Raw genomic sequence first — 21,564 nt, forward strand, 5'->3', positions numbered from 1 at the left:
CGTCTGCGCCGCAGGTGGCGTCCATAACCTCTCAAACGTCGGCATTTGCGTCCTACGCTATTAATGCTGTCCTGGACTCTGCGAGCCGTACGGCGGTTGCAGCCGACAATTCGGTGGCAATACGCAGGGCCTTGTGGCTGTGGGAATGGAAGGCAGATTCGGCTTCCAAAAAGTGCTTAACTGGATTGCCAATTTCTGGCAACCGTTTGTTTGGTGAGAGATTGGATGAAATCATCAAACAATCCAAGGGAAAGGAAACATCCTTACCCCAGGCCAAACCAAAAACACCCCAACAGAGGAGGGGACAGTCGAGGTTTCGGTCCTTTCGGGGTGTGGGCAGGTCCCAATTCTCCTCGTCCAAAAGGCCGCAGAAGGATCAGAGGAACTCCGACGCATGGCGGTCTAAATCACGCCCTAAAAAGACCGCCGGAGGTGCCGCTACTAAGGCGGCTTCCTCATGACTTACGGCCTCCTCACACCGCATCCTCGGTCGGTGGCAGGCTCTCCCGCTTTTGCGACACCTGGCTGCCACAAGTAAAAGACCGTTGGGTGAGAGACATTTTGTCTCACGGTTACAGGATAGAGTTCAGCTCTCGTCCTCCGACTCGATTCTTCAGAACATCTCCGCCTCCCGAGCGAGCCGAGGCTCTTCTGCAGGCGGTGGGCATTCTGAAGGCAGAAGGAGTGGTGGTCCCGGTTCCTCTTCAGCAACAGGGTCACGGTTTCTACTCCAACCTGTTTGTGGTTCCAAAGAAGGACGGGTCCTTCCGTCCTGTTTTGGACCTAAAACTGCTCAACAAACACGTAAGGACCAGGCGGTTCCGGATGGAATCCCTCCGCTCCGTCATCGCCTCAATGTCCCAAGGAGATTTCCTAGCATCGATCGATATCAAGGATGCTTATCTCCACGTACCAATTGCTCCAGAGCATCAGCGCTTCTTGCGCTTCGCCATAGGAGACGAACACCTTCAGTTCGCGGCACTGCCGTTCGGCCTGGCGACAGCCCCAAGGGTTTTCACCAAGGTCATGGCTACAGTAGTTGCGGTCCTCCACTCTCAGGGTCACTCAGTGATACCTTACTTAGACGATCTGCTGGTCAAGGCACCCTCTCAAGAGGCATGCCAACACAGCATCAACGTTACTCTGGAGATTCTCCAGAGTTTCGGGTGGATCATCAATTTTCCAAAGTCAAATCTGACACCGGTCCAATCGCTGACATATCTTGGCATGGAGTTTCATACTCTTCCAGCGATAGTGAAGCTTCCGCTGGACAAACAGCGTTCACTACAGACAGGGGTGCAATCTCTCCTTCAAGGTCGGTCACACCCCTTGAGGCGCCTCATGCACTTCCTGGGGAAGATGGTGGCAGCAATGGAAGCAGTCCCTTTCGCGCAGTTTCACCTGCGTCCACTTCAATGGGACATCCTACGCAAGTGGGACAGGATGCCGACGTCCCTAGACAGGAACGTCTCCCTCTCTCAGGCAACCAAAGCTTCCCTTCGGTGGTGGCTTCTTCCCACCTCATTATCGAAGGGGAAATCCTTCCTACCCCCATCCTGGGCGGTGGTCACGACGGACGCGAGTCTGTCAGGGTGGGGAGCAGTTTTTCTCCACCACAGGGCTCAGGGTACGTGGACTCAGCAAGAGTCCTCACTTCAGATCAATGTTCTGGAGATCAGGGCAGTGTATCTTGCCCTAAAAGCGTTCCAGCAGTGGCTGGAAGGCAAGCCGATCCGAATTCAGTCGGACAACTCCACAGCGGTGGCTTACATCAACCACCAAGGTGGGACACGCAGTCGGCAAGCCTTCCAGGAAGTCCGGCGGATTCTGCTGTGGGTGGAAGCCACAGCATCCACCATATCCGCAGTTCACATCCCGGGCGTAGAAAACTGGGAAGCAGACTTTCTCAGTCGCCAGGGCATGGACGCAGGGGAATGGTCCCTTCACCCGGACGTGTTTCAGGAGATCTGTTGCCGCTGGGGGATGCCGGACGTCGACCTAATGGCGTCACGGCACAACAACAAGGTCCCAACATTCATGGCTCGATCTCAAGATCACAGAGCTCTGGCGGCAGACGCCTTAGTTCAGGATTGGTCGCAGTTTCGGCTTCCTTATGTGTTTCCTCCTCTGGCACTGTTGCCCAGAGTGTTACGCAAGATCAGGGCCGACTGCCGCCGCGTCATCCTCGTCGCTCCAGACTGGCCGAGGAGGTCGTGGTACCCGGATCTGTGGCATCTCACGGTCGGCGAACCGTGGGCACTGCCAGACCGACCAGATTTGCTGTCTCAAGGGCCGTTTTTCCATCTGAATTCTGCGGCCCTCAACCTGACTGTGTGGCCATTGAGTCCTGGATCCTAGCGTCTTCAGGATTATCTCAAGAGGTCATTGCCACTATGAGACAGGCTAGGAAACCAACGTCCGCCAAGATCTACCACAGGACGTGGAAAATATTCCTGTCGTGGTGCTCTGCTCAGGGGTTTTCTCCCTGGCCATTTGCCTTGCCCACTTTTCTGTCCTTTCTTCAATCCGGATTGGAAAAGGGTTTGTCGCTAGGCTCCCTTAAGGGACAAGTCTCTGCGCTCTCTGTGTTTTTTCAGAAGCGCCTGGCCAGACTCCCACAGGTACGCACGTTCCTGCAAGGGGTTTATCACATCGTCCCTCCTTACAAGCGTCCGTTAGAACCCTGGGATCTGAACAGGGTGCTGATGGTTCTTCAGAAACCACCGTTCGAGCCAATGAGGGATATTTCGCTCGCACGCCTTTCGCAGAAAGTGGTTTTTCTAGTAGCAGTCACCTCACTTCGGAGAGTGTCTGAGTTGGCAGCGTTATCATGCAAAGCTCCTTTCCTGGTGTTTCACCAGGACAAGGTGGTTCTGCGTCCGGTTCCGGAATTCCTCCCTAAGGTGGTATCCCCTTTTCATCTCAATCAGGACATCTCCTTACCCTCGTTTTGTCCTCATCCAGTTCACCAATGTGAAAAGGATTTGCACTTGTTAGATCTGGTGAGAGCACTCAGACTCTACATTTCTCGTACGGCGCCCCTGCGCCGCTCGGATGCACTCTTTGTCCTTGTCGCTGGCCAGCGTAAAGGGACACAAGCTTCCAAGTCAACCCTGGCTCGGTGGATCAAGGAACCAATTCTCGAAGCTTACCGTTCCTCGGGGCTTCCGGTTCCCTCAGGACTGAAGGCCCATTCTACCAGGGCCGTGGGAGCGTCCTGGGCCTTGCGACACCAGGCTACGGCTCAGCAGGTGTGTCAGGCAGCTACCTGGTCGAGCCTGCACACTTTCACGAAACACTATCAGGTGCATACCTATGCTTCGGCAGATTCCAGCCTAGGTAGGCGAGTCCTTCAGGCGGCAGTTGCCCACCTGTAGGACGGAGCCGTTACAGCTCTATTATGAGGTATTATTTACCCACCCAGGGACTGCTTTTGGACGTCCCAATTGTCTGGGTCTCCCAATAAGGAGCGACAAAGAAGAAGGGAATTTTGTTTACTTACCGTAAATTCCTTTTCTTCTAGCTCCAATTGGGAGACCCAGCACCCGCCCCTGTTTTTGTATACACATGTTGTTCATGTTAAATGGTTTCAATTCTCCGATATTCCTTCGGATTGAATTTACTTTAAACCAGTTTATAATTTTTTCCTCCTTCGGGCTTTTGCACCAAAACTGATGAGCCCGTGGCAGCACGGGGGGTGTATAGGCTGAAGGGGAGGGGCGTTACACTTTTAGTGTAATACTTTGTGTGGCCTCCGGAGGCATAGCTATACACCCAATTGTCTGGGTCTCCCAATTGGAGCTAGAAGAAAAGAAATTTACGGTAAGTAAACAAAATTCCCTTCTTTACTATGGGCAGCAGCATGGAGGCCATATCTAACACAGGGGGGGCATTTGCCATCAAAGGGGGAGCAGACACATATAATATGCGCCGCTCCCCCAGCTCATCACCGCGGTGCGGTTACAGCACCACGGTGATGGACAGCGGCAGTGCATATTATATGAGCGGGAGCAGGAGATCTCCCGCTGCCTCCTGCAGCTTTCACCAGTCTCCAGCACAGCTCCAGAGCTACCCCCACCTCCCCTGGACCCTGTAGTATATATATATTCCCATATATTCGGATTATAAGACGCATCCCCTACTTTCCCCCAAAATTTGGGGGAACAAAAGTGCGTCTTATAAAGCGAAAAAATATGGTAATAACTTACTACTTCGTGATAGGGCAGATTGATATCCTCAGTTGCAGCCTTTGATCCGTGTGTGATAAACTCCCAGGAAAGTTCCCATCTAAGTTCAGCAAAACGTTTTTGCCCTGTGGAACTTTTTATTAAAGAATTTAATTTAATTTTTATATAATACTAGCTGTAGTACCCAGGCGTTGCCCGGGATAGTAACTGTCTCTCTGTCTCCCTCCCAGTCTCTGCCTGTGTGTCGCTGTCTGTCTGTCTCTCTGTGTCTTTCTTTGATTGTCTGTGTCTATGTCTCTGTCTGTTTCTATCTCTCTTTCTGTATTTGTATCAATCTGTCTCCATCTCTGTGTCTGTCTTTCTTTCTCTATCTCTGTGTCTTTCTCTATATGTGTGTCTGTCTGTCTCTTTCCCCGGTCTGTCTCTTTCCCCGGTCTGTCTCTTTCCCCGGTCTGTCTCTTTGCCCGGTCTGTCTGTCTGTCTTTTTATGTCTGTCTCTATCCATCTCTTCACCAACATCTTATTACCTCATATATAAGCTTCTTATACTAACAGTTTATTTTAATCCTATAGCAACCACTGACAGTTGCTATTAATAACCTTTAGCTCGCAGCTCCATTTAATTTTGGAAAGTAATGCCGGCGTCACACGGTACGATATATCAGGCGATATGTCATCTGGGTCACGTCATTAGTGACGCACATCCGGCATCGTTCGAGATATCTTACCATGTGATACCAAAAATACTCACCTTATCGTTGCTCGTTGACACGTCGTTCATTTTCAAAATGTCGGACCTCCTTCTGTGCTCCGGTTGTTCATCGTTCCCGAGGCAGCACACATTGCTCTGTGTGACACCACGGGAACGATGAACTGCAGCTTACCTGCGTCCCGCCGGCAATGCAGAAGGGAGGAGGTGGGCGGGATGTTACGTCCGGTGATCTTCGCCCCTCCGCTTCTATTGGGCGGCCGCTGTGTGACGTCGCTGTGACGCCGAACGTCCCTCCCCCTTCAGGAATAGGATGTTCGCTGCCCACAGCGAGGTCGCTCAACAGGTAAGTGCGTGTGACAGGGGTTATCGACTTTGTGCGCCACGGGCAACTAATTGCCCGTGACGCACAAACAACGGGGGCGGGTATGATCGCACGTGCGATAGCACGATAGATCGTCCCGTGTGACGCCGGCATAACTGTATTCCCTGGGTCACATGAGGCGTCTGTGCAAATTTCGTGATTGTTAAAAGGCCAAAATCAGGGTCACCCCTATCGATCATGTTCCTCCTCAGGTACATAATCGAGTAGAGGCCCTGAACAGAAAAGAGACCTACTAGATTTACAAGCTTAACACCTTGAAACCAGTGGGTCTCAATGAGATCACTGATTTGTTCCACTAAGTGTTCCCTTATTAATGCCTTCCTTTAAAATGATTTATGAATTGTATAATTTTAATAGTTGAATAATAGCTTTTTATGGACTGTCACACATCTGTGTTTTTAAATCTATATAAATGTACCTTTTTTCCTTGCTACATTATACCTTCTGATTAGTGGACCGAGAATAGTTTTTGACATTTTCCCTGCATGGAATGTGCTGCGGTGACACACGGGGAATGGAGTGTAGAACTGCGGCCGCCCTCCCCTTTGTGCGTGCCTGTTTCCCGTGACACATGCTCTGCTGCCCAGATCCACAGTCAGCCGGCTGTTCTGCATTTTTTCTTCAGCCTACTAATGCTTTAATACAATTTTAGACACTACTAGCCTCAGTCCCTGTCAATATCACTACTACACATACGTTATACTTTCGAGGAAATCTGACCTTGTTTCACCCATGGTTCAGATAAAGTTCACTGAGACAAGTGTCGCGGGCGGGGCACTGCTCGACCGCGCTTGCGGCTCAGTTCCGGCTGCTGCTGCCGCTGCTGCTCAGTGGCTCGAGCGGTGGGCCGGATCCGGGGACTCGAGCGGCGCTCCTCGCCCGTGAGTGAAAGGGGTAGTTTGGTTTGGGGATGTAGTCCGTGACACCACCCACGGTTTGTGGTGAGGTTGGGACACCACCGCTGCTCTGGACGGGGATCCCGGGAGCGATGACAGGGAGCAGCTGAGATGTTTCTCTCCCCTCCGTGGGTAGGGGGATTTGGTGGTCCTGGAGCCCGGTAATGTGGATTGGAAGGTGGATGGCGGGAGTTGGGAAGGTGCAGGGTCGTGGGGGCAGCGCGGTGCCAGGCGGCACAGTGGTACTCACTCAGCCAGTAACGTACACGGAGTCTTTGGTGAAACAAAAGGCTGGATGGACGGGTCCCACAGGCGGCTGCGGTGGTCACTCCAGGTAGGTTGGCGGTGACTGTCTCTCCCTGCACCTTCGGTGTGTTGTCGGCCCCGATGGCTTCCCACCGGTAGCCCGCTCCCCAGCGGTGTGTGTTGCCGGAGGAGCCCCTTTTTGCCCGCAGGCTCTGGCCCTGGGAACTCTAGCTGTGGCGGTAGCTGTGTTTCCCTTCACGGTTGAGCGGTTACCTTCAGTCGGGTCTTTATTGCTGGGGAACCCCGGAGGTTCCCGTCGCTGACGGATTTGACCGGTTTAACGGCGACTCCAAGCCTAGTCGGGGTCCGTAGGCCCTGCCGAGTGGTGCTGGCTCTTCTTCGCTCCCCGATACGGTACCGGCGGGCCACCGCCCGACCCCGGTCCTCACGGTTGTGCGTCAATCGGCCTCGCCTGCAGACGGTCACCACCGTCTGCCAACCTTGCTCTCTGGTGCTCGGGCCTCGTACCCGGACATGGTCAGTCAGCTCCTCTACCACTTCACTCTCTAAAACTCAACTCTAAACTGAACTGAACCCTTTTCCCGCCTCCAGGACTGTGAACTCCTCGATGGGCGGGGCCAACCGCCTGACCCCGCCCCACCTGGTGTGGACATCAGCCCCTGGAGGGAGGCAACAAGGATTTGTGTGTGTGACTGATGTGCCTAACCGGGGTGTGGGGTGTGTTGTTGCAGTACCTGTGACGTCCTGGCTTGTCCAGGGCGCCACACAAGCGTGATTCTTGTACTCTGTCACTCGCTTCCAAGCTGTACCATAAAGGTATTTTGACCTTATTTCACCCCCACTTCAGATATGGTTTACAGAGACAAGCTTTTTACTTGTACTCTGTCACCTGCTTCCACGTTCTTTTGAATGTAGATTCACGTTTTTTTTATCCCTCATTTTCACTTGTTACTGAGAGTTAATCTATGAGTGATTTCTCTCTTAGGATCTACTAAAAAATCTTTTCTATATTTTTTTTTTATTGATTTACTACAGTGGTGTTTCCACAAACACTGCCGTCAAATTGCCTAGTGGCACATGCAATTAGAGTCCCTAACTTTGCACGTGAACCCCATAAAGTTGCAGGTTCGGGAATAAAGTAAAACACACAGAATGTTTTAATCAATCATAAAGTTTTTATTTTCTAAATTCCTTCATTTTTTAATATTATAAATAAATTTGTTCCAACATTTTGTAGCATGTCCCACTCCTTATACTATTACCAATTGTCCTTTCTGTATTCCTTTTCTTTTGATACATGAAAATGTTTTTGCTGTTATATGCGTCATTCCAAGACGGCAAATTTTTTATTTGGGGGCGTGGCTTGACATTTTTTTTCTCCTCTCCTTGTATTTATGCTGGGATCTCTGGATCTACTGCAGATATGGTATTTTTGTGCTTTATGTCCTGATGAAGGGAGCAGAGCTCCTGAAACGCGTAGACACAAGCTACAATAAAGGAAGATTGATCATCGTCTGGTCCTCCTTCCTGGTGAATAGTGCGGCATAAACCCCTTCTCTATTGTTCTCTGTGATTGTAAATGCGACAGTGCAAATTCCTTTAGCGGACACACACACAAACACACACACACACACACACACACATACACACACATACACACACATACACACACATACACACACATACACACATATACACACACATACACTGAGCTTTATATATTTGATTTTTTAATTGGGTGTTTTGGGTTTTTTTTAATTTGTTATAAAAAAATTTAGTATTTTTTTTTAATAATAAAGAAATAATATATTTTTAGCAAAACAACTACTTTATATACACAAAAGCAAACTGCTATTAAATACACAGACTTACATAAACCAAGTAAGGTGTTTTTATTTTATTTAATCTATGATGAATATCCATCTATTTTAAAGATAGTATATAGGGCAACATAATGATGAAACACCTAGAATAATTATATGGAGACATCTAGTGGCTAAAAATAATCCTTACATCAAGTGAATTCCCAATCAGAATCTACCAGCCGCTATATAGCAATTCCATACGCGATGGGCAGGCTTTGCCTGACGAAGGCAGATTGCATGCTGCAGAAACGCGTAGGACTGCCCCCTATCGGCCTCCTTAGTTTTCAGTAGATCGCTGGTGACATCGCCAGCACATAGTCAGACACAGCTGCTCCGTCCTCGCCTGCCGGCCGGAGGCGGCTCGGATTTCACAGCGTGTTCTATCTATAGATCTCCCAGCTCAGCACGGCTCGGACTCCTATACCAGCAACAACCTTGTTTGTTGAACTCAGATTGGAACTTTCCTGGGAGTTTATCACACACAGATCAAAAGCTGCAACTGAGGATATCAATCTGCCCTACACCAAGTAGTAAGTTATTATATAAAAGCACATTCTACTTTATTTTTACAGATACCTGTATAACAACATGAGATTCTGTATTAGATTATCATATACATCAGATATATAACCTGTAAGCATTGGTCACCTAGCACTAAAGTTTTTGCATATGCTGTTATTTATGTTATGAACTATAACAGTCTCCTTGTTTTAGCTTATGAAGGGTATTCATCTGGTATTCATCACCTACACATGATTTCTCATCCTAGCTGAGACAGGTAAACAGTGTTTTTATATTAATGAACTGCTAGCAATAACATTAACAATCGTAATTAATGAGTATTTTTCATCTATTAGGACGGCAGTGCGATTTTAGACATCAGTGGCAGAAATATTTTTAATTTATGCCCCACATATTCCGCTGATCATATTATGACAGGTAAATAGGTCTTTTTCTTATATATGTATGGAATGTTTAGCGCAGTAGTGCAATAAATATTTAGTTATTGATCTTTAACCTCTTGGAGATATTCACACGGTATCCCTGTCTACCAGCGGCTTCATTCCCACACAACCTAACAAGTAAAATTTAAAGTAAAAAGTTAAATTACAAAATAAATAATCAATTTCTTTATTCAGTGATAAGGTACATGATCTGAGCTCCAGTGCAATTTATCAGTTTTTTTGTATATATTTTTACTTTTTTTTTATATTTTCTGTTGCTTGGGTTGTATGAGGGCTTGTTTTTCATGTGACATAGTGATGTTGGTAAAATTGCAACATGTTTTTAAAGGGTTTTTTTTCTTATTCATGAATAATCAAATTAGATTACATTTTTGCCAGATGACTGTAATAGGAGCGCGGAGGGACATCTGACGTCTGATTTAAAGGTAGAAAATCCTGATAAATCGCAAGATACACATGATGTACATGCAATTGTCCCAGATATACCCTCATCTTCTGCTTCATCACAGACTGAAGAGCAAAGTAAAATTCACAGAAGGGGTATGAAATATCCAGCAACTCTAAAAGAAAATAAGCCATTTTCATGTTCAGAATGTAAAAAATGTTTTACCACAAGATCAAATCTCATTGTACATCAGAGAACACACACAGGGGAGAAGCCGTATTCATGTTCCGAATGTGGAAAATGCTTTAGCAACAAATATCGTCTTGTCACACATAAGAGAACTCACACAGGGGAGAAACCATATTCATGTTCCGAATGTGGTAAATGTTTTCCAACTAAATCATATTTTGTTATACATCAGAAAATTCACACAGGGGAGAAACCATATTCATGTTCGGAATGTGAAAAAGGTTTTAAAACAAGAATAGGTCTTGTTATTCATGTAAGAAACCACACAGGGGAGAAACCTTATTTATGTTTAGAATGTGGAAAATGTTTTACCAATAGTTCTGGTTTGATTTCACATAAGCTAATTCACAGAGGGGAGAAGCCGTATTCATGTTCCAAATGTGGTAAATATTTTAAACTAAAATCAACTCTTGTTAGTCATCAGAGAATTCACACAGGAGAGAAACGTTATTCATGTTCAGAATGTGAAGAAAGTTTTCAAAGACGCCAAGCTCTTGTTATACATCAAAGAAAACACACAGGTGAAAAGCCGTATTCATGTTTAGAATGTGGAAAATTCTTTAGCGAGAAATCTGGTCTTGTCAGACATAAGAAAATTCACACAGGGGAGAAGCCATATGCATGTTCAGAATGTGGGAAACGTTTTATAGCTAAATCAGATCTTGTTAGACATCAGAAAACTCACACAAGTGAGAAACCATATTCATGTTCCAAATGAGAAAAAGCGTTTTAAAATGAGATTAGCTTTTGATATGCATCTAAAAAACCACACAGAGGAGAAACCTTATTCATAACGAGGACCCCGGTCAAGATGGGGGTAGCATCGGACGTAACCCAAAATGCCTCATGCCCCAATGGGAGCATCACATGCACATATACAGAGTGTAAGGGAGTGTAAGGCTTGGCCGCCCCACACTTGCAAATCCACTGTGTGTAATGTTTCAATTTTATATAATGGTGTAGTGTGTTCAAACGGTCACTAGGTGGCCACAATGTGTAAGCTGCTTCCCTGGTACTCCTGGGCTAGAGGGAGTTAATTAAGGGGAGGAGTTTAGTCAGAGAAAATGGCTGGAAAGACAAGACGTAGGAGGAGTCCCTGAGGGAGAGAAACAAACTGCGTCTGTGAGAGACGTGGTGGAGGAAAGGCCCAATAACTTTAATGTGGCGTGATCTTCTGGGTCGGAGCTAGGTGTCGGACACATAATGCAGTCCAGGTGGTGGCCATTCACTGGTGGAAACCTAACGAATTCCCTCAGTCACAGGAAGGTCAGTGGGCTCTTGAGAGAAGAGTAGGTTCTGTCAGAAATAAGGAAGCTGAAGCATAGGATGAGGAGCTTAGGGACCCCAATGGGCACCGAGTACCAGGGAAGCAGTCGGTCGGTAAAATGTATGAATTGTCCGTTGCTAATAATAACCCCTTCGGGGAAACAAGAATGTGCCCGCCTAAGGCGGGATAAAAAAAAAAATGTTTTTGAAGACGTTGACAAGTAAAGAAGTTTGATTACTAAAACCTGTGACAGTGTCAGTGCTTGTGTCGCATGAAAAAAAAGTATGCTTATTACTGTATTGCACTAAATTGGTGATTGGGGTGCAGAGAAAAGAAATCGGGCTGCTCTGCAGCCGAACAGCAGGTTCTGCCACTATTATCAAGACGCTCAACCACCCTTTAACATATGCATGATCAGAATGTGGGAAATGTTTTCCAACTAAATCAGATCTTGTTAGACATCAGAAAACTGACACAAGTGAGAAACCGTTTTCATGTTCCAAATGTGAAAAATGTTTTAAAATGAGATTAGCTCTTGATATGAATCTAAGCAACTACACACAGAGGAGAAACCTTATTCATATTTAGAATGTGGAAAATGTTTTGGCACAAACTTTATTCTTGTTACACATAAGAGAATTCACACAGGGGAGAATCCATATTCATGTTCAGAATGTGTTAAATATTTTAAACAGAAATCATATCTTGTTAGTCACCAGAGAATTCACACGGGAGAGAGTTGGTATTCATGTTGAGAATGTGGGAAATGTTTCAATCAGAGATCACATTTTGTTACACATCAGAGAATTCATACTGGGGAGTAGCTATATTTAGCTATATTCATGTTCAGAATGTTGGAAATGTTTTACACGTAAATCCCATCTATTAGATATCAGAAAAGTCACACAGATGAGAAGCCATATTGCTGCTTAGAATGTGGTAATTGTTTCACAAGTAAATCCTATTATACTGAACATGTGAGAAATCACACACAGGAGAAAATATTTTCATGTACATAGAGAGCATTATTTTAGGCTATGTGCGCACGCTACATCTTTTACTGCAAAGTCTATGAGGTTTCTACTTTGCTGTCTGCACAGTGCATCTATTTGGCTGCGATTTTGAAGATGCAGCCAAAATTCAGCATGTCAATTCTTTTTGCATTTTGTCCCTGCATTTCTCACTAGTGATGGGATTGATCTGCCAGTCCTCTCCCATTGACTCAGGATGGCTAAGAGCAAGCGCTTCATAATTACCGAGTCACCAGCGTAGCTGTCGCCCTGCTCCCGTGGCCGCTCTTTCACTTTCCGGGCCATTCATTACCTTCACTGAATATGCCCTGTTTCACCCCGCCCACTGGCATCTGTGATTGGTTGCAGACAGACTCACCCCCACTCTGAGTGACAGCGTGTCTGATGCTTCCAATCACAGAAGCTGGTGGGCGGGTCTATATCATACAGTGAAATAAAAAAAATAGGCATATGGTCCTCCCATAGTCTTATACCCAGCACAGATAAAGCCACAGGCTGTAGCTTCAAGCCTTGCACTTATCTTGGATGGGTATCAAAACAGAATAAACAGCATGCAGCTTTTTTTTTTTTTTTTTTTTAAATATGTTTAAAAAAACAGCATGCAGTCCACCCAATTGTGATACCCAGTTAAGATAAAACCCGACAGCTAGAGGCTGGTATACTCAGGCTGGGGAGACCCATGATTATTCGTTGCCACCCCAGCCTAGAAATATCAGCCTGCAGTCGCCCGGATTTGCCGCTTCCATTAGATGCGACAGTCTCGGCACTTTACCCTGCTTTTCCATATTACCCTGGTGCAGTGGCAATCTGCGTAATAGGGAGTTAATTGTAGCCCACAGCTGCCGCTAAGACCCCCATTACTAATCTGTAAGTGAAAGTAAATAAACACAAACAGCCAAAAAAAAAACTTTATTGGAAATAAAAGACAAAAAGCAGCCTCTTTTTTCACTGCTATAGTAACCCCAAAAAGACCCCTGTAGGTCAAGCGCAATCCACACAAGGTCCCACAACACCTCTAGCACTGCTTCATCTGAATCCACACCAAATGGCCATAGAACATGACTGCCTGCTGTGAGGTTCAGGCAGCGACTACAGTGAGCCGCGAGATCAGTTGTGATGTCACTCAAGTGATTTGCGGCCACAGATTAAAATCAGTGGGAACCTTCAGCTGTGGCCACGGCTAACCTGAGTATCATCACCGCTGATTGTGTGGCTCACTTCAGTCGCTTACTGATTGAACCTCACAGCAGGCAGTCATGTTCTATGATGCTCGCTGGGAGCTTGAAATGTATCAGAGTTGAATTGGCGTGGGACCTCGTGTGGATTACGTCAGACCTGCAGTAGTGTTTTTGGCGTTAATAAAGTGGTGAAAGAGTTGTGCTTTTTTGTCTTTCATTTCAAATAAAGGATTTTTAATGGGAGTCTGACAGACTCCTCTCATTACTAATCTAGGGCTTAGTAGCAGCTGTGGGCTGCCATTAACTCTTTATCACCCTAATTGCCACTGCACCAGGGCAAAGGGACGAGCCGGGTCCAGCCCCAGAATTGGCGCATCTAATGGATGCGTCACTTCTGGGTTGGCTGAGGGCTGCTATTGTTAGGCTGGAAAGGGCCAAATAACCATGGCCCTTCCCACCCTAATAACATCAGCCCCCGAGTTGTCTGCTGTACCTTGGCTGGTATTAGAAAGATGGGGGGAACCCCATGTCATTTTTTTTTAAATCCAATAATTTAAAAAAAGCGTGGGATCCTCTCTATTTTTCATAACCAGCCAAGGTACAGCAGACAACTGAGGGTTGCAGCCCGCAGCTGCTGCTATTACTGTACTGGATATGAAAAGTTGAGAGGGGGAAGAAGCGCCACACATATCTTTGTACCAAAAAATAATTCAAATATAGAAAAAAGCAGCAAGTTTCCAGCGCCAGGAGAAGCTTGGTTAAAAATCCACTTTATTAAGAAAAATAAAATAAAAAACCAGCAGGTACAAGTCAAAAAACGCACAAGACGAGCGGGCAGGAAACATCAGAAACAATATATTTCCTGCCCATCTCCAACATCAGAGACATTAACTATTCCTGTTTGGAACCTATCTAGCTACATGCTTTCTCAGGAACAGATATCTTTGCTCAGCAGGGGACTTGGATTTGCTCCCAACACTAATTTTGACATCTTCCAGACAATATTGGACTTGAATAAATTTGCACGGAGCATTACGTTAAAATGCCATTTTTTTGACAATAACAAACAGATTTCTCCACAGGACTGTAATGATGAGTTTGACAATACTAATACTGACATCCTCTCTTTTTCCTTTTGTGAACAAAAAGCTCTTATGGATCTGAGACTCCTTTCAGCTGAAACAAAGCTTTCACCAGTGGAATCTGTTAGAAATATACAACCTCCACTGACAAACCGTGAATATTATCCGGTACAATCCCGACCTCAAATCCTGGATTTATTCCAGGAATTTATAGTCACAGAGTTTACCGAGTTGAGTGAAACAGTGGTTCCCCCTAAAGACAATTTGTCTTCTCAAGAACGACTGGCACTTAAGGAGTTAAAAAACAACTCTGATATTACTATAAGAGAGGCCGACAAAGGGGGTGCCATTGTTTTAATGAACTCGGGCTTATACAAAAAACTGGTCTTACAGGATTTGCATGATGTGGAGACATATATTATCTTAGATGGAGATCCAACTAAACACTTTAATAACTTGTTGCTGAAAAATCTAGAAGAGGGAGTCTGTACCGGGGCCATTAATGATAAAACAAAAGATCTATTATTTAATAAAAACCCTGTGGTCCCGATCTACCACTGCCTCCCAAAAATCCATAAAAATATTTTTCCTCCCCCAATGCGACCGATTGTTTCGGGTATTGGGTCATTGGGGGAAAATTTGGGAGGGTGGATAATCATTTTTTTCAACCCCTGTTCCTTGATATACCAGGTTATATCAGGGATACCAAGGAAGTCGTAAGGGCTTTGGATGGTTACAGTTGGGAATCTTATTATTCTTGGCTCTCATGCGACGTGATTTCACTATATCCATCTATTCCCCATAATGTGGCATTACGCTGTCTATCTCAACATCTAGATAAATTCAGTGACTATGACACTTGTCTGAAGGATTTTTTAATTTCTTCAGTGGACTTTCTTTTGAGACATAATTATTTTTCTTTTGACAAGAAATTCTATCTACAGTGCAGAGGAGTAAGCATGGGGGCTCGCTTCTCCCCCTTGCTAGCAAATATAGTGATGGCGAGGTGGGAGGAAGATTTTCTGTACACTGACCAAAATGTATTTTCCAGGTATCTGCGGTGGTATGGCAGATATCTGGATGATTTACTTATTATTTGGTCAGGACCAATAGATCTTATTGAGGAGTTTCTTGCTTATATGAATGGTAATGGTTTTAATTTAAAGTTCACATCCTATTCTCATTCAACTACCATGAACTTTCTAGACATTACCTTATCTGTTAATGATTCTGACAGTGTCATAGTCACACCTTATAGAAAGCCTACTGCCACTAATGCTATATTAACAGCAGACTCATGTCATAGCATGTCGACCAAGAATAATATTCCTGTTGGAGAACTCATCAGAATAAAACGCAATTGTTCCCAAACTAGTGATTATTCTAGGGAAGAGGCTCAAATTTGTAATAGACTCTCTGATAGAGGGTATTCCACCTGGGTTCTTAATCGAGCTAAAACAATTGTTAGTGGAATTGACAGAGCAGATTTATTGCATAAAAATAAATCACAATATAAAAAGAAAAATACAATTAATAACAATATTGTCTTTTCCACCAACTATAGCAATCAATATAATCTGGTCACCAATATAGTGAAAAAATATTTACCAATCTTAAATGAGGATCCAATATTAAAACAAGTAAAAAACAACGTAAAATGTGTTGCTAAATGAGCTCCAACTTTGGGTAGTATACTCTCCCCGAGTCTTTTTCTGAGTGATAGTGGTTATGACAAACGATCCACCTGGATTGCCCTAAAAGGCTTTCATAAATGTGGTGCGACTAGATGTAAAGCGTGCAGTTATGTACAAAAGGGGAAAACTTTTTATTCCATCTTTAATCAAAAAACATTTCAAATTAATTCCCTGATTAATTGTAATACTACCTATGTGGTATATTTAATAACTTGCAAAATATGTAACATCCAGTACACAGGCTGCACAATGGGTCCACTAAAAGTTAGGATCAGAAGACATCTTTCTGATGTCTCTAAACAGAACGCAATTGCGACTTCTGCAGTATCCAAACACTTTGCCTCTGTTCACAAGGGTGATGTTAGCGGCTTCCAGTTTATGGGTATTGAACAGGTATACAGACCGATCAGGGGTGGAGATCACAGAAGGAAACTCCTCAATAGAGAATCCTTCTGGATCCTCACTCTTAATACAAGAAACCCAAACGGTCTGAATAACCGCCAGGATTTAATACTGCATTATTGAACTAAAATAGTATCAAAATAAATTAATCTGACTTACTTTATTTCCTCCCCTTTTTTCTTTGCCCCCCCCCCTTCTTATTAAGTTTTTCTAAAAAGCCCAAAAAATCTATATATATAAAAAACTTTTTGAATATTATATAAGGGGCAAACTTATTTGCTATATATTTATTATAATTCCACTAATGCAGGTTTTTGATGACCTGAGAATATATATATATATATTTTTTGACCAAATTACTATAATAGCGATGACCAAAAGATTCATGAATAAGTATGTAAAAAACCCTTATAACTTAGTTCAGACCATGCGTTTTTTACATATCTCCCTTGTGTATCATTGCACTGATGGATTCTATATCCTACTTTCCTCATAGAATTGACATTTATTCTTTGTCTCCTTGACTGTTGCAAGAATTTAATTATATTCCATTCTTTGCCACTTTGTTTAATCATACAGCTATAATGTGGTTTGTTTTTGATCTATACATATATATATACATATATAAAAAAATGTTATTTTTTGCAAATCTATGTTAAACTAAAAATTATATGTATGAACTATATTCATGTAGGACTGTATATATCATACTCATAGTGGATATCCATATTTTAAAAGTATATACGAGAATGCTGTTTTTCTTATGTCTAGTATTTTTCCTTTCATTCTGTGGGATCTCTCTCCACCACCATTTTGGGAGTTGCCTATCACAACCCACACATGTGTTTGGGATTATCAATGGTGGAGAGATCCAACAAAAGGAAGTTGGTCGCATTTAATGTCAGAACATGATTAAGACCTGAGCGTCGAAACGCGTTGTTCTGTAAGTCATCCGACATATGCTGTACCTGCTGGTTTTTTATTTTTATTTTATTTTTCTTAATAAAGTGGATTTTTAACCAAGCTTCTCCTGGCGCTGGAAACTTGCTGCTTTTTTCTATATTTGTACGGCTGCCTAGCCATATTCCGTGCGCAGGAATTGGATACTACCAGCAGGACGGTTGGTGAGCTGGATCTGTTCTTTTTTCTTGAAAAAATAATTCACCTTTGTCCGGCTGAATAGGTACAATTGTAACTATTCCGTTTTAAAATTGCAATAACTTTTTTTTTTAGAAAAGCCGTAGAGGGCTGAAATTTCGTGACATCTCTGCAGTTTTGGTCCAGAATATATTGGCCACATTTCAATAAAATATCTCCACCCCCTTCCGAGATAAGGGGTCGAGATATTTTTGCATCCATTATGCAGCCTGACGAAGATTAAAAAAACAGAACTATAGCTGTTTTTTCTTTCTATCAATTATCCTTTCCTATCATATTTTGTTTCTCCTTTAAAAACACATTAAAAAAAGTGTTCTTCCATGCATTTTTTTGAGCCAAAGATGCGTTTTCTGTGACCACAGAATGAAAAGATGCACTCAAGATGGTGTGCACACATTGCCTTAAACATCAGAGAAGTAACACAGGGGAGAAGCTGTATTCATGTCCAGAACGTGGGAAATGTTTAACACATGTTTTGCCAAGTATCTAAAGGGTTCGGATACGACTTTAAAGAAGGCAATTCATTTTTTATTTTAATGATTAAATGATCACAGAAAATAGGAAATAGTGTGATATTGCATACCCTTTTGCATAATATACATCACAAAGGTAAAGTACTTGCGTTACACACTACATGAGAAAACAAAACTTCACCTGCAGCAACACATCAGCTGCGAGAAGCAAAAACAGTGACAACAAAGACATTCCTGGCATCCACACTGTGGTGAAATGGGCGTCCTCTCCACAGGTAAAGCAGGCTTCTGACTGCTCTGTTTTCTTCACCAGTCTATATCTCACTTGAAAATAAATTCCTTACGTAACCAATTGTTACGCAAACTCTAACAGGTTCCATTTGTCCAATATAGTATCCCTCTTCTGAGTGGCCAACTCTTCAGATGTCAATCTACACCGAACAAATGCGTCACCGGATGAGACATGCCAAAAGCTCCTAGTTTCAGATGTTTTACAATACTATAAACTTGCTTGACTATATACTTGATAAGAAACCAATGTGGTACTGAGTAATACTATAAACATGTATTTTGTCACTAGAACTAGAACTCCAGGTGTCTGGTAAAATTACAGAAAAACAAACTAATATAAACTAAACCTGCAGTCTAAAGCCTGCTTTACACGTTGCAATTTCGCATACGATTTCGTATGCGATTTGCAACGCCCCCATCGTATGTGTGGCACGTTCAATTTGTTGAACGTGCCGCACAAACTATTAACCCCCGTCACACGTACTTACCTTCCATACGACCTCGATGTGGACGACGAACGTCCACTTCCTGGAGTGGTAGGGACGTTCGGCGTCACATTGACGTCACGCGGCAGCCGGCCAATAGAAGCGGAGGGTCGGAGCTGAGCGGGACGTAAACATCCCGCCCACCTCCTTTCTTCCGCATTGTGGGCCGGGAACCGCAGGAGGCAGTTGAGATCTGTTCATCGTTCCCGGGGTGTCACACGCTGCGATGTGTGCTACCCCGGGTACGATGAACAATCTGACGTGCAATTCTAGAGAAAGGTACGATGTGTATGCGATGAACGCTTTACCGTTCAATCGCAATCGCACGTACCTGTCACACACTGCAATGTACCTTACAATGCCGGATGTGCGTCACTTACGATGTGACCCCGCCGACACATTTTAAGATATATTGTAGCTTGTAAAGCCCGCTTTAGGCCTTGTGCCCACAGGGCATTTTTATAGCGTTTTTTTCTAGCATTTTTCCTTGCTTTTTTTAATCAATAAAAGCAAGGAAAAATCATCCCAGCAAAGTCTATGAGAAACATGACTTGCTGTTGCTTCTTTTAGCCTTGCTTTTTTTCTTGCTGAAAAAAGAAGCAACATGTCAATTGTTTTAGAGTTTTTTCCTGCTTTTTTTCCCCCAATTGACTTGGAGTCATGGAAAAAAGCAGAAAAAAACACGTGTAATGCCCACGTTGCTTTATTTTATGCGTTTGGGCGTTTTTTTTTGTTGTTTTGTTTTTTTAAATAGAAAGAAACAGGATGTGATGTCACAGAGGGAGAAAAGAAAACTATGGTTATGTAGATTCCTTCATAGAAGAAAGGCACATAGCCAGTGTCAGCAGCTGTTTCCCTATCTCCCAGTGTTTACCGCAACACCTCTCTGCAGAGAACCCCCGCTGACGTAACAAGGTGAAGAGTTCATCCCAGCGGGGGATCTCCAGGAAACACCCCCCCCCCACCACCACCACCCCGGTGATCATCCTGCATCATCTGTATTCACCTTGTGACATTACCGGACTTCCCTACAGAGAGGTGTCGCCGTAAATCACTGCAAGAATGCCACACCTATGCCACATAAGTGCAGGAACCCCCGCAGACGTCAAGGTAAACCCTGAAAAACCCCGGTAATCCTCCTGCATAAACTGTATTCAACTTCATTCAGTATTCTTGTGGTGTTTTACCGCGGCACCTCTTTGCAGGGAAGCCTGGGGATGTCATAAGGTGAATACAGTTCATGCAGGCGGATTACTGGGGGGTTTCCTGGAGATCTGCTGCTGGGATGAACTCTTTACCTTACTTACCTCTCTGCAGACTCCCGGGACTCATCGGCTCCAGGACCTCCCGGTAATCAGCTGATGCTGTCACCCACAGCATCATCTGATCGCTTAATTCCAGCAGTGAAAAGCCGTTCAGCTTTTAAATAATCACATGATGAATCAGCTGATCTTTCAAAAAAGCCGGCCAGCTTTTTACCGCCCAGCCGGTTTAACGATCAGATGATGCTGTCAGGTGACAACATCAGGTGCTTACCGGCAGGTCCTTGAGATGATCAGACGTGTTCTGCAGAGAGGTGAGTATAGTATTTTTTTTTTCTACTGATGCATCAGCTGATTGTATAAATGGCTTTTAAACAACAGTTGATGTGTCATCTACTTGTGGTCCTTGAACCTGACTCATCATCAGATCGCTTTGTCTTCTTGCAAACCGATCAGATGATATTGGATCCGAATTGGACATCGTGGGACTCTCGACCCAGGACTAGCAGAGGTGGGAGTGTTCTTTAGTTTAATAAAGATGGAGTCAATAATTGTGTTGTGTTGTATTTCTAATAGAAAAAAAATTTTCTTTGTCGTGTTTTTTTTTATCTTTACTAAAAATTCATGATGGCCATGTCTAATATTGGTCTGACACTATGAATTTCGGGCTCGGGGACAGCTGATAATGCACAGCTGGCCCCTAACCCCATTCTTACCCAGCGACCCACCCCATACCAGGGCCGCTGGAAGAGTTGGATACAGCGTCAGAAGATGGCGCTTCTATGAATGTGCCATTTTCTGGGGCGGCTGCGGACTACAATTCGCAGCAGGGGGCCCAGAAAGCTTGGGCCACCCTGTACTGTGGATTCCAGTCCCCAGTTGCCTAGTTGTACATGGCTGGACACAAAAATTGGGCGAAGCCCACATGGTTTTTTTTTATTAAATAATTTCAGCATTCAAGTGCTTCCCTATATTTTGGTTCCCAGCTGGGCTTAAATAGGCAGTTGGGGGCAGCCCGTACCTGCCTGCTGTACCTGGCTAGCATACAAAAATATGGCGAAGCCCATGTCAATTTTTTTTTTTATTCATTAAAAAAAAACAAAAAAAAAACACATAGGGGAAAAAAAATGTGCGGGCTTCGGCTGCATTTTCTATTGCTAGCTAAGGGCAACCCAAACAGCTACTGGCTGCTAACCCCCACTGCTTGGTGTTGCCTTCACTGGCAATGGAAAATTCAGGGAAGCTCTTTTTAAAGTTTTTTGCCAAAAACATAAAAAAATTACGTGGGCTGCGCCCAATTTTTGTGTCCAGCCATGTACAACTAGATAGCTGG

General features: G+C 44.2%; 1 protein-coding gene across 1 annotated transcript in view; it reads left to right on the forward strand.

Annotated features, from left to right (window-relative positions):
- LOC142312569 (uncharacterized) overlaps positions 1 to 21,564 on the forward strand; it is a 108,900-nt gene that overhangs the window by 22,088 nt on the left and 65,248 nt on the right. Inside the window, exons 7-8 of the mRNA XM_075351560.1 lie at positions 9,653 to 10,615; positions 16,486 to 16,553. Coding sequence (XP_075207675.1) covers positions 9,653 to 10,615; positions 16,486 to 16,553 — 1,031 coding nt within the window. The remainder of the gene's footprint in view (positions 1 to 9,652; positions 10,616 to 16,485; positions 16,554 to 21,564) is intronic.

Source organism: Anomaloglossus baeobatrachus, chromosome 5 (genome assembly GCF_048569485.1).
Source record: "Anomaloglossus baeobatrachus isolate aAnoBae1 chromosome 5, aAnoBae1.hap1, whole genome shotgun sequence".
Lineage (NCBI taxonomy): Eukaryota > Metazoa > Chordata > Amphibia > Anura > Aromobatidae > Anomaloglossus > Anomaloglossus baeobatrachus.